Source organism: Diaporthe batatas (assembly GCF_019321695.1).
Source record: "Diaporthe batatas strain CRI 302-4 chromosome Unknown Contig00004, whole genome shotgun sequence".
NCBI classification, from domain to species: Eukaryota; Fungi; Ascomycota; class Sordariomycetes; order Diaporthales; family Diaporthaceae; genus Diaporthe; species Diaporthe batatas.
In genome coordinates, this window is record NW_025408551.1 from 2672812 (window position 1) to 2685400 (window position 12589).

General features: G+C 35.6%; 3 protein-coding genes across 3 annotated transcripts; 2 read left to right on the plus strand and 1 right to left on the minus strand.

Annotated features, from left to right (window-relative positions):
* Positions 1–6498: 6498 nt before the first annotated feature.
* KVR01_004827 (uncharacterized protein) lies at positions 6499–7910 on the plus strand. The gene has a single exon (XM_044783383.1). The coding sequence runs from the start codon at positions 6693–6695 to the stop codon at positions 7797–7799; it is 1107 nt and encodes a 368-aa protein (XP_044646991.1). The 5' UTR covers positions 6499–6692; the 3' UTR covers positions 7800–7910.
* A 972-nt stretch (positions 7911–8882) lies between these two features.
* Positions 8883–9220, minus strand: KVR01_004330 (uncharacterized protein; the record flags this gene model as incomplete). The annotated part of the gene is made up of 2 exons (XM_044788669.1): positions 8883–9070; positions 9166–9220. 2 exons carry the CDS (start codon positions 9218–9220, stop codon positions 8883–8885), a joined length of 243 nt encoding a protein of 80 aa, XP_044646494.1.
* Positions 9221–11569: 2349 nt separating this feature from the next.
* Positions 11570–12310, plus strand: KVR01_004572 (uncharacterized protein; the record flags this gene model as incomplete). The annotated part of the gene is made up of 1 exon (XM_044781734.1): positions 11570–12310. The coding sequence occupies one exon, from the start codon at positions 11570–11572 to the stop codon at positions 12308–12310; it is 741 nt and encodes a 246-aa protein (XP_044646736.1).
* Between the last annotated feature and the right edge of the window lie 279 nt (positions 12311–12589).

Here is a 12589-nt window from a genome sequence, read left to right on the forward strand (position 1 = left end):
AATCATTTATTAATATTATTAATTTAAGTTTATAAATTAGTTTTATTATTATATTTAAAAATAAAGAATTAAATAATAATAACTTTAAATTATAAATTAACTTAATTTATTAAAATTTAATAAAGTATAAAAGTTATTTATAATATTCTAATATTAAAATATATAAAATAATAGTTAAATTTAATATTAATATTATTTTAAAGATTACTTTTAATTTTATTATTTTAAAATTATTATTATTAAAGATTCTTTTATTATTTATATAAATTTTTATTATTATATAAATATTTAATTAAATTTAAAATTATAATTAAAAATATTTAATAATTAATATTATAATATTATATTAATTTTATAAATAATAAGAAATAAATAAAATAAAATAAATTTATAATAATAATAATTTAATTAATATAATAATAAAAGTTAAATTAAATAATACTTTTATAAAATTTATAAATAAAAATAAACTTATAATTTATATTAAAAAAGTAATTTACTTAAAATTAAAATAGTATATTAATTTTTTATAAAACTTTATTATTATATTTTAAATAATATAAAGTATTATATTTATTATAAATATTATTTTAAAATAGTAAATTATTATAATTATTTTTAAAAGTATATTTTAAAATAAAAATTATTAACTTTACTTTTAAAAGATTATTTTAAAATAATAAACTATTATAATTACTTTTAAAATAATACTTTAATTAAAGTATTATTTAATTTTATTAGTTTAAGTTTAAATTTTAAATAAACCTTTATAATAAGTTTTAAAACTAATTTTTAATTAATTTATTTTTAAAAATATTTTAAAATAAAATTAAGTTATAAAATTATTTTTAAAATTTTAAAATTACTTTTTAAAGTTAATTTTAATAACTTTTTATTAATTTTAATATTTAAATTAATATTTTAAAAATTAATATTAAAGTTACCTTTTTAAAGTTATTTTTAAAATTATTATTTTAATTATAACTTTTACATATTTATTATTTAATTAAAATATTTAAAAAGTAATATTCTTATTAATATACTTTTAATAGGTTTTATAAAAGATTAAAATAGTTATAAGTTTAAAATTATTATTTTCATAAATATATATAAAAGGTAATTATATATACTATTAATATAAAGCTTATAGTTAATTTTTATATTAAAATAGTTTAGTTTAAAATATAAATATTAAAAATATTATATTTTTTTAGTTTTTAAAAGTATATAAATAATAAGTAATTAAAATTAAAATATTAAAAATTTTTATATAAATATTATTACTTTAATTATAATAAATATAATAACTACCTTTATTTAAGTTATTATTAAAATAGTTTTTAATAAATTTATTAAAATAATATTATTAATATAATTTAAATAAAAATATTATATTTAATAATTATATTATAAACTTTTTTTTTTTAATAATATACTTCTTTTTAATATTTTTAACTTTAAAGGTTTTAAGAATTATTTAGTATTTTATAATTAGGTAAGTATAGTAAATAATAGAATTCTTTAAAAATAATATTAAAATAATAAATATTAAAGAAAAATATTAAAATAGAGTTTTAAAACTTACTTTTATAACTTTTTAACCTTTTATTAAATTTATAAAAACATTCCTTTTAAATATAGTTATAGTTTAATTTAATACTTTAAAATAAACTAAAAGAAGTATATAATTTAAACTTTAATTTTAAAAGGATATTTTTAAAAGTACTTTAAAATAAAATTTTAAACAAAGTTATTAAAAAGATTTAAATTTATTTATTAAAGAGTAACTAAGTATAGAGAGCTTTAAAGTTATTAATATAATGTAGGAAAAGTAGTATCTATTTATATTAATAAAGAGGATAGCTATACTTTTAAAATTAAATTTTAAAGAATAATAATATTTTTAAATTATTTATTTAATTAAATAATTAAAAGTAATATTTTATTTTTAAGAATTATTTATTTAATTAAATAAATAAAGAGTAATAAGTTTTTTTAAACTTATTTACTTTTTAAAAATAAAAGTATTAATATTAATATATAGCCTTATTAGCTATATATTAGGTATTTAAAGTACTTTTTTAAAAGTATTTTTAGTTTTTAAGAATTTAACTATTAATTATCTATTTATATTAGTATTATAAAACTTTATATAAAGTAAAACCTTTCTAATAGTTAGAGTTTAAAATAAATTTATATTTAAAATTAAAAATATTATTAAATTCTATAATTTAAATATTAATAATATAAAGAAATAAAAATTATAAATAATTTTATTAATAGTTTTAATAAGAATATCTTTTAATAGAAATTATTATATTTAATTATTATTAAAAACCTTTTTTATTTAATTAAATTTTAAACTTTATATTTTATATTTAAATATTTAAACCTTATAATTAAGAAAATAAATATATTATTTAATTAAATTATATTATAATTATAACTTATTATAATATATAAAAAGTTAAAATTTATAATAATAAAAGTTTTTTAAAATTTTTAAAATATAATTTATATTATATTTAATAAATAATAATTAAATAATAGATTATTAATATATAATATTATATAATTTTATTTTAATAAATAAGCTAACGTCCACTCACCCAGCAATTGTGTCCACTCACCTAGTTCCCGCCGACCGCTCACCCAGTACTAATTTTTCTAAGCAACTCCCTCACGTTTATAAGTACCTTCTGAGTCAGCACCGAGAGACCCCATGGCACGATTTCCTTCTCCAATTTTCGATACTTTCGGTACAAGCCCCTTCTGGCACCCCTTCTGGCACGCCTTCTGGCACGCCTTCTGGCGCCCCTTCGCCTTCGCCTTCGCCTTCTGGGACCCTTCGCCTTCGCCTTCTAGGCCTTCTGGGCTGCACGCATTCAGGTACCAACTGAGCATTCAGATACCAACTGAACGCTAGAAGGCCAGAAGTCTAGAGTGCTAGAGGGCCAGAAGGGGTACCAGAAGGCCAGAAAGAGTGTAGTCTTCGCCTTTGCCTTCTTGGCTTCTGGCCTTCTGGCGTTCAGTTGGCATCTGAATGCTCAGTTGGTACCTGAATGCGTGCAGCCCAGAAGGCCTAGAAGGCGAAGGCGAAGGGTCCCAGAAGGCGAAGGCGAAGGGTCCCAGAAGGGGTGCCAGAAGGGGGGCCAGAAGGGGCTTGTACCGAAAGTATCAAAAATTTGGAGAATCCTGGTCAGGTACATAGTTTTGTATGGGCCCTGCACATAAATTCTTGTACTGGGTGAGTGGTCGAAAAAAACTGGGTGAGTGGACACAATTGCTGGGTGAGTGGACATTAGCTCTAATAAATCTATATACTTTTAAAAGTTTATTTTTAATATATTAAAAATTATTAATAACTATATTAAAAAAATATTATAATATATATATTTAAAGTTATTTAAAAGTTTAAAATTAAAAAAAAAATTAAATACTTTACTTTAAATAATATAAATAATAATAATATAATAATAAAAGAATTTAATAAACTCCTTAAATTTAATAATAATAAATAATATATTTATTATTTTAAATATATTATTAACTTAATTATAAATACTTTATTATTTAAAAATAATATAGTATTATTTAAAAACTATTTAACTTAAATAAAATAAATATTATACTATAATATAAAAATAATAAAAAAGTTCTATTAATAAGCTTATAATATTTATTATTACTATTTATTAATTTAACTAACTAATTAATTAACTACTTAAATATTAAAAAAGTATTTAAAGAGATACTTAATATAAATTTTATAACTTAAATATTATTAAAAATAATTATATATATTTTAATATATTTAAGTTTTACCTATTTTATATAATTATAATAAAACTAAAATAACTATTAATAATATATAGCTTATTATTATATAAACTAATTTAAAAATATTTTTTATTTTTTATAATATAATAGAGTTATTAAATAATAATTAAAAATAATTATAATTATTAATAATGTTTTTAAAGATATTTAAAATATACTTTTAATATTTTAAGGTAATAATTAGGTTTAAAAATAATATAATAATTTTTAAAAATATATAATAATATATAAAATTATTTTATTACCTTTAAATTCTTTTAAACTATTTAAAAGTATAGAAAGTAATTACTTTTAGCTTTTCTAAACTTAAATACTTTTATATTAATATTAATTATATTTAAATAAAATTAAATTCTTATTATTTTAAGTTTAATAAAACTTTAATTTATTATATTATAGTAACTTTTATTTAATATATTAATAAGAATTCTTTAAAATTATATAATATTATAAAAGAAAGTAAATATTTAATATTAAAATAATAATATAAATAATTTAAAAAAGAATATAAAAATATAAATACTATTTTTAACTAAAAGCTTATAACTAAAAGGTAGAAATTTTTAATTATATATTTAAATTATACTATAATAACTTATATATATAACTATAATAAAGTTAATTTCTTTTATTAAATTTCCTATTTTAATACTAATAAACCTAATATTAAAAGTTAATAACTATATAAATTTAATAAATAAATATTAATATTAAAAATAAAATATTTACCTTTTAATAATAAGGTTATAAATTTATTATTTTATTAATATAAATAAAAATATTTTTATTTATACTAATTATAAATAATTTTAAACTTTTTTATTATTATAATAAATATTAAAGTAAAAGGTTATTTTATTAACTAAATATATAGTAATACTCTATTAAAACTATTTTAATATTAATATAATTTTTTATATTAAGTTTTATATTTATAATATTTATAAAAGTAGTTAATATTAATAAAGAGTATATTATATTATTTAATAAAATAAAATAAACTTATAATAATAATTTTTATTTAAAACTAAACTATTATAATAAAGTAATAATATATTATCTTTAAATAAAATAATTAAAAATAAACATAAATATATTAAAAGTTAATATAATTAATAATTTATACCTTATAAAATATATATATAATTTAAGTATATATTTTATAAAGTATATATATTATTTTATTTATTTTACTATTTATTTTAATATTATTATTAAAGTATAATTAAAATTATTCTTAATATTTATTAAAAAATAAGAAACTCTTTTAATTATAACTATATTATAATTATTCTAATTTAACTATTTTATTTTAAAAAGTTATTAAAGTTTAATTAATTTCTTTTTTCTATACTTTAACTTATAACCTTTAGGTTATAAGTTTAATAAATTAAATAAAAATTTAAAAATTTATTATATAAGACTTAACTACTACACTATAATACTAATTTAAATAATATATATTACATAGCTATTTAATTTATTAACTAATATCCCCTAATTACTATACACCTTATACACCTTATAAAACATAAGTATAATTTAAATATATACCTTATAAGGCGCAATATACCCCCCACCCCCTAATTACATTTTATTCATTACATTACATACACTTACACTAAACACCTTTACACTATACTACATTTATACTAATACAAAAATATTTACATTCCTACTACACTATAGAGCTTAGTGTATATAGTATAGTGTATAGCCACCCTATAGATAGGTAGCCTAGTACAGGGCTTGCCTTGTTCATCCTTCCCAAAACCTAATGTATTGTTACTAGTCGGTATCGACGATCCTACCCCAAACTACAGGGGTACTTCATGCCTTCATTGCACAGGCGCATCTCAGGCTCCATTCATGAAGTATGAGTACTGTGCGTTTTTGCCCTTAGGCGACTTGTGTCGAAGATGCTAGTCAATGACGGCGTCGGGAGTGATGCTTCCTAGCTTTGTCTGTGCGGTAGGAGGCTGGTGCTACGTGCACAAGTAGAGTCTTTGAGGTTTCCATGCCGTTGTTAGTATTGTTGTTGTTTAAACACCGGGTTTTGAGTGTTCACCGCTGTATGAAGGTGTAGTGTACTTAGGTATGTTTGCTCTCGGGTATACACGGAATAGGAACTGAAATAATTTTGAGCTGAACGAGTGGATCTTTGGGACTTTGCCAGTGTGTGAGGGAACAGCATACACTGTGGGTGTATGGAGATTAGAAATGCCACCACAACCACACCCATTCGATATTAAAATGTGGCAAAGGAAGGTATTTCAGCAAATTGCAAGGCGCCGGCAATGAATAGACAGATGAGACCGGCGGAGGGCGGCGCCCTGAATTTGGACCCCTCCCTTAAGTAACACTCACGGCCCGGCCGTGTCCGGGCAACAGGGGTTATCAGCCGTCCTATGGCCCGGAGGAGCCGAATGAGTTGCTTCCAAGCTGAAGCTGTCCGCCCCATCGATACCTAGGTAACCATGCTGATGAAGATCACGGCCCCCACGTCTCGGGGGCGGTTACGCAAACCAAGCCGGCAGTTGATGCAGCTGAGGCCCCCATTTAACGGCAACCTCAGGAAATTTGCCATTCACTCGCCTTGGGAACCTTGTTTGATCCTGTAGCCTTGTGATATTGCTAGATATAAATCGGTGCTGGTGTCTTGCTAGGAAGTTCTCCGTGCCAAGAGGTGTGCTCCAGGCTTATTAGAGTCTGTTCTGTCCAAGCCTTTTCCGCACCGCTGATTGTCACTTATTTCACCGGGTCATCTTGCATACTGCTCATTCAAGTTCACCAATAAGTTATTCATTTTGAGTTTCGTTTCTCCCACCAAGTACTACACTACTAGTACAGTCATGGAAACTACCGGATTCGTCCCCGAGCCCAATTGTGGCCGAGGCACCCTCGGCATCGTCTGGGCATGCCTGCCGACCGTGGCCTTCGTACTCTACACGGCTATCCACAAGGACGCACACCGATCGATGCCGCGGTCCATGTGGGCACTTTTCGTCTTCTTCGTCCCCGAGTCGATGCCCGCGAGCGCGATCGACCAGCTCATCAAGGCCAGCCGTCTCAAGAAGCGGCTCCGTGCCCTCCAGGGCTGGCAGTCGTGGACCCTGAAGCAGTCGTTCCTCGTTGTCAAGAGAGGGGTGAGGGAGGCCGATGGTGGAGATATCATCACCCCGAACAGGCTAGTGGAGCTCGCAGAGCGCCATCAGTATCTCGGGGACGAGAAGTATGGTCTAAAGGGCGGCGGTGTCTGCATGGACATGCTCCCCAGCGGAGATGCCATCGACCGCCGGAGCAAGAAAGGTTGGTTCGAAAAGCTGCTCGCAGGCTGCCAAGCACTGTGGTTCTGCGCCAACATCGTCTCGCGGCTGGTCGAAGGATACACGGTCACCCCGCTGGAGGACCTGACGATCGCCTACACATGCTGCGGGCTGATTGCGACCTTGGCGTGGCTGCGTTGTCCGCAGGATATCTCGGAATCCTTTGAGGTCGACTTGGACGTTGTGGACGATGGCGTGCTTGCTGCTGTCGAGTGCGGTCATCCCCTAGATGAGGAACCCACCAGCATCAACGCCACCAGTGGAAGTAGCAGCACTATCAGACCGACTTCTCCGGTGACTGGGTCAGACTGGTTTATGATGACAACAGTTTGCGTCGTGCTGAGCCTGTTGGCGGCCATCCACATGGCGGAGTGGAACTACGCATTTCCTTCCGCTGCGGAGGCCTGGATCTGGCGGTGCTGCTCAGTGGCGATGCTGCCTATCGGCTTGCTTATACTCTTCTTCGGCGACAGATGCCGCTCCAAGCACTGGTCCACAGCCTGGACGGCTCCGGCTTATGTTGTCGTCCGGCTTGCATTGTTGACGATAGCAGTGACATCGTTTCGACAGGTACCTCTTTCGGCTTTGGACACGCCGGACTGGTCTGACTACTGGGGACATTTTGGCAAATAAGGCTGCCTTCTCCCCTGCTGCCACTTGTTGGCAAGGCAGACGTGACACAATGAGGGCGTGGGGTTGCGTGATGGCAGGGGAATTCGTGTGGAATTGTTATACAGTCGTGGCAAAGAACATCAATGCAAATCATAGATAATTGTAGTAGCTATTACTTAATTCAAGAAACTCAACAGGTGGTTTTGAACTGGGGATCTACTGAGGCTTTCGTTTCAAATTCCCATGATGTAAAACATGTGTGGTTCCCTGAGGGTCTGTGAGGGTAAAGTCTTTCAACTTGAACTGGGTTTTTCCGTGTTCGGGCAACTTGGAACTGTGGTGTGGGATTGGCGGCGCTCCTCGTGGAAAACTTTGTCTAGGCACCTACGATTCTACGTTTCGCCCCATACTGCTTGGAAATGAAAATTAGAGGCGTCAAGATGGGCTGGTTTCAGTGAAGCCTCTAGCCTGATCTTCTTTCCCATGAAAGGCGCCTTTAAGTTGCACCACTGCACTGTCACATGTGTGTTGCCACCCTTGCGCACCACATGGAGTCTCAACTAAGCGGATGGATTGGCAGGCCAACAACGCGCCAATACAGCACTTGTTACAAAGATTTCACCTAGCTGCTGAGAGGCGTGCGTGAACTTTACATTTCGCGGTTTCCTCAGTGAGTAGCACCTACAGCCAGCGACTCAATTGGGCAGGTGGGAGGGACATTTGTTCATAAGGAGGTAAGACAAACGAAGCAGCAACTGAAAAGCAGTCGAATAATCACCGCACAAGCTTGGGCAGGCATGCGGTGAGACGTCAGAGTTGCAATTCAGGTGAATGGAAGAGGGACAAGGACAGAAAACAAGTTCAGGCAGAATGGTGATGTCTTCATTCAGCGCGGGTGTTGAGTCAGCCGTAACTGGCCAATGTATAACGACAGAAGAGTCCATCGGGCACCCTCCTCAAAGATGTGTAGGACCCCGTGCCCTCGATACCACCCAAATCCACTGCCAAAATCATAGCTCAAATCCCCTCACCACCAAACAGGTGAGTTGGTCCCGCGTTTCCTTGCTGCCAGGAAGATAGCGAGTGTGCGTGAAGGACAGTCGTCTAGCACTTGGAGTTCTCGCTGCAGCCGCAGTTGGGCGCACAGCTGAGGACGCAGGCGAAGGCGCCGAAGCTGGGGAAGCCGTTGAGGCAGTTTTTCTGGCACTTCTTGTTGCAGTCGCAGTCACAGGCGCGCTCGACGAGAAGGGTGTCGGTGGCGAGCTGGTTGGCCGCCGGGGCGCCGAGGGCCACTGAAGATATGTCAGTTGACTGCTACGCATTTTCTTTGAGGTTTTGCAAAGGGCGACAGGTGGGCAGTTGGCGTGGGGAGAGGATCGGTACTTACGGCTGGCAAGGCCGGCGAGGACGACGGTGGTCATGTTGACGACGGAGAACTGCATCTTGGATGGTCGTTTGAGAAGATCTGATGATGATGAAGTGGGTTGTTAAGGTTTGTGATGATCAAGGAGGTCTTGAGACAGGTTGTGGTATGAGGTGGTTTGGGGTTTGGTTCTGGGATTCAGAGATGGGAGTGTGTGGTTGATGGTTGGAGGGCAACTCGCAGGTGGGTTGAAGTTGAGTTGCTTTTAAACCTTTGCAGCAGTCCCCATTAGCGCTATTCTAAAGCAGTCACCTACCTAGGTACCTAGGTAGGCATTCAAACAGGTACGGGACAATGGGACTTATGACTACCGTCAAGGCAAGCTCCTCGAGGCCGTTTGTCCGCACTCCAGATCATTGATATTGTTGGAGGAATCTCATGCCAGACTGCCAACCTCCGCTACATGGGATGAAGTTCTCTTGAAAAATGTGCTAATCATTGTGATTATTTTTCGAAATCTGTTTTTCGCATCCTTATGAACATCTTAAGTGACACACACTTTAGCCCAGCTTGCCTATGCTTACCGTTGCTTTAGACGGGTCGAGCTTTTAAACCTGCGCTTCTCTGCTGAGCGACAAAGCGTGGCACAGAAGCTACTCTAGCATGACTACTTCCCGTCAGGAACCACCATGTTCCCATGACCGCTTTCTCAAACTTGGGTTTTCATCTCAAATCCAGTATCCAATTGCTACGCTTTGTCTGTCACGATGTCAGGAAGCGGTACTTGTACATTTGTAATGGGTGCTGAACAAATTTCCCAGTATTGACCAACACTTTGAGACAGTGGTAAAGTCCTCTATTTCATCGTGAAACTCTATGGAAGCGGATGAAAAGCGGACGAAATCAAACTACATAAAACACATCGAACACATAATTTCACAAGAGCAAGTTGACGTCTCGTCAAACAACCACTGCGAGCAGGGCCTTTATCGTTGTAATTGTAACCAAGTCCACAATCTTCTCTCATGTTGAAGTGTTTAAGAGAGATGAATATCTTAAAACCAATGGCATTGGTCTGTCAAAAGTGGCAACCCCTGAGAAACACTTTCTTCGTTCAAGCTCATGGTGGAGGTTTTGGCCCCATGTGCCCACTTTACGCAAATATGACCACAAATGAAAGCATAATTCTCCATCGCATGCCTCGGGATGTGAAAGAAGTTCTCTGTTAAGCCATTCTTGTAAGTAAAGGTGTAGAGAAGACTCTGGATCAAGAGGCGCCAGCCGGACGCCGGCGAGTGCCGGACAGATGGGCTGAAGCCACACCAGGGCGACTGTCTTGCTTGGAGTGAAACAGCATTAGAAGGAACGATGGCTGTAAATGTGTGATACAATTACAGTGTTAAACCAAGCAACACTTTTCCTGGGGACAATACATGTGACTGTACAAAATCACAGCTGAGGCTGTGCATGGATGGTTATGACCTGTCAGCCCCTAGCTAGACACTGTCCTCAGCTGCTTGGCTCAGGCCGTCCAAGCTGGGTTGCGCTCAAGAAAAGACGATTCGTCCCATAAAACCCAAGGTCCGTCACAACGCTTCTAGACTGGATGTGTAGCTCGGTTTCCAGTTCGCTCTTGGCAAATGCCGAACCCTTCTGGCTTTTACGATTGGTTCTAGGCTCTTACTGGTCTGTCACCATGGCTATCCTCTGCCACATCATGTCAAACAGAACGTTCTGGCCCTTCATCTTACGCATCAGGGCACATGATCACTTCAAACGGGCTCAAATTTGCCCAGGTGGCTCTCAAGCCAAGTCATTCTGAGCCTGAAGCAGCGGTAGGCCCACCATTTGTGGCTTGCTAGGTCGTTCTCAGCTCCGATTAAAGTGGGCAATGACGATTTGATCAAGAGCAGTCCGTTACTTTAGTAAGCCACGACTTGCTTATTTTGCAAACTACCCCATTGTCTCATGCAGCAGTCCAGCCATCTAGGGATCACTGCTTGCACTTCAGGCGCCGCTCTGCATGAGGAGGGTCAGCTGCCTCGTTGTCCTGAGCAGCCACATCCAGGTCAGTTCATCCCTAGATTGTTCATCTGCGTAGAGTCAGGACGGTACGTGTGTTGTTCAAGTACGCGTGTCGAATCTGCAGTATAAAGAGAGCTCAACCTTCCACCAAGACCCCGGGTAAAGAATGCTTAAGCTGACTTGGGAAAGCCGACCTTCAATACGTCTCCGAAGCTCTGAAACTGCTGAGTCGCATCATCAATTGACTGCTCACAGCTGAGATCGCCCCTCAGCTGATACCAAAATCATCATCCTGGATTACTTCTCGAACAAGTGGTGCCCTCCAATCCACGAACGAGCCGCACGTGCCATAGCCGAAGGCAACACAAACCCACGAGCATCAGACCAGCCCGACAACGACACCATGTCTGCCCCGGACGAGAAACGGAGCTACTCCTGCTCGACGCAGAAGGACCTCAACACCGAGCCGCTGCCGGCCAAGCACACCGAAGAGGGTGAACGGCCGGCGGCTGGCAAAGGCGACGACTCCATCGTCGTCGGCATCGGGAGGGAGGTCCCCCGCTGGGACGTTGTGAAGCAGACGCCGCGGCAGCTCAAGTACTTCGTGCAGGCGAGCAAGTTCCCCTCCGCCAAGCGCGCCCAGGACGCCGCCGCGGCGTTCCAGAAGGCGGCAGACCTGTGGAACGAGGTGGACCTCGGCGTCAAGATCACGGCGGCGCCCGACGCCGCCGGCGCCAACTTCGACCTGACCTACTGGGAGCCGGACGACCCGCGCGACACGACGCTGGCGATGGCCTTCTTCCCCAACGAGAAGAACCAGACCGTGTGGGTGTACGCGAGCGCCCTGCAGCCGCGCAACTTTGACGACCTCCCGCACATCTTTGCGCATGAGATCGGGCACATCCTTGGTCTCCGCCACGAGTTTGCCATTACGGGTGACGCGGCTAAGAACCTGAGCGCCGAGGGCGAGGGGGCCACGCAGTTCATGGAGTCTAACTATGACTCGGTCATGAGCTATAACTTCCCGCCGACCATCCAGGACACCGATAAAGAGGGAATCAAGGCTTTCTATAAACTCAAGAACGGGACCAAGGTCGGCGGGCGGCCGGTGAGGGATTACATTCCTACGATCAAGAAGCGGTAGGTGTAGCGGAGTGCCCAGGTGCGTTTCTTGGGGACAAGTTGCACCTGGGATGTTGCGTCGTCGCTTGGGTGTAAGTACTTGTTGAGATGAACGAATCTACTTGCGACGTGGGAACGGAGGAGATGCTTTGCCATGGAATAACAGTCTCTACCGCAGAAGATCTAAGCAATCTACGTTCTTTTAAAATTCAAGCGGACTCTCTACGTGCTTCATTTTTAGAGCCTCCATCATATCAATTCTAATTCGTCAGTCATTCCATGATGCTGACAACACTCATGC

Excerpts from the sequence above, each read along its gene's own strand:
- KVR01_004827 (XM_044783383.1), top strand. The coding sequence starts at position 6,693 with ATGGAAACTACCGGATTCGTCCCCGAGCCCAATTGTGGCCGAGGCACC.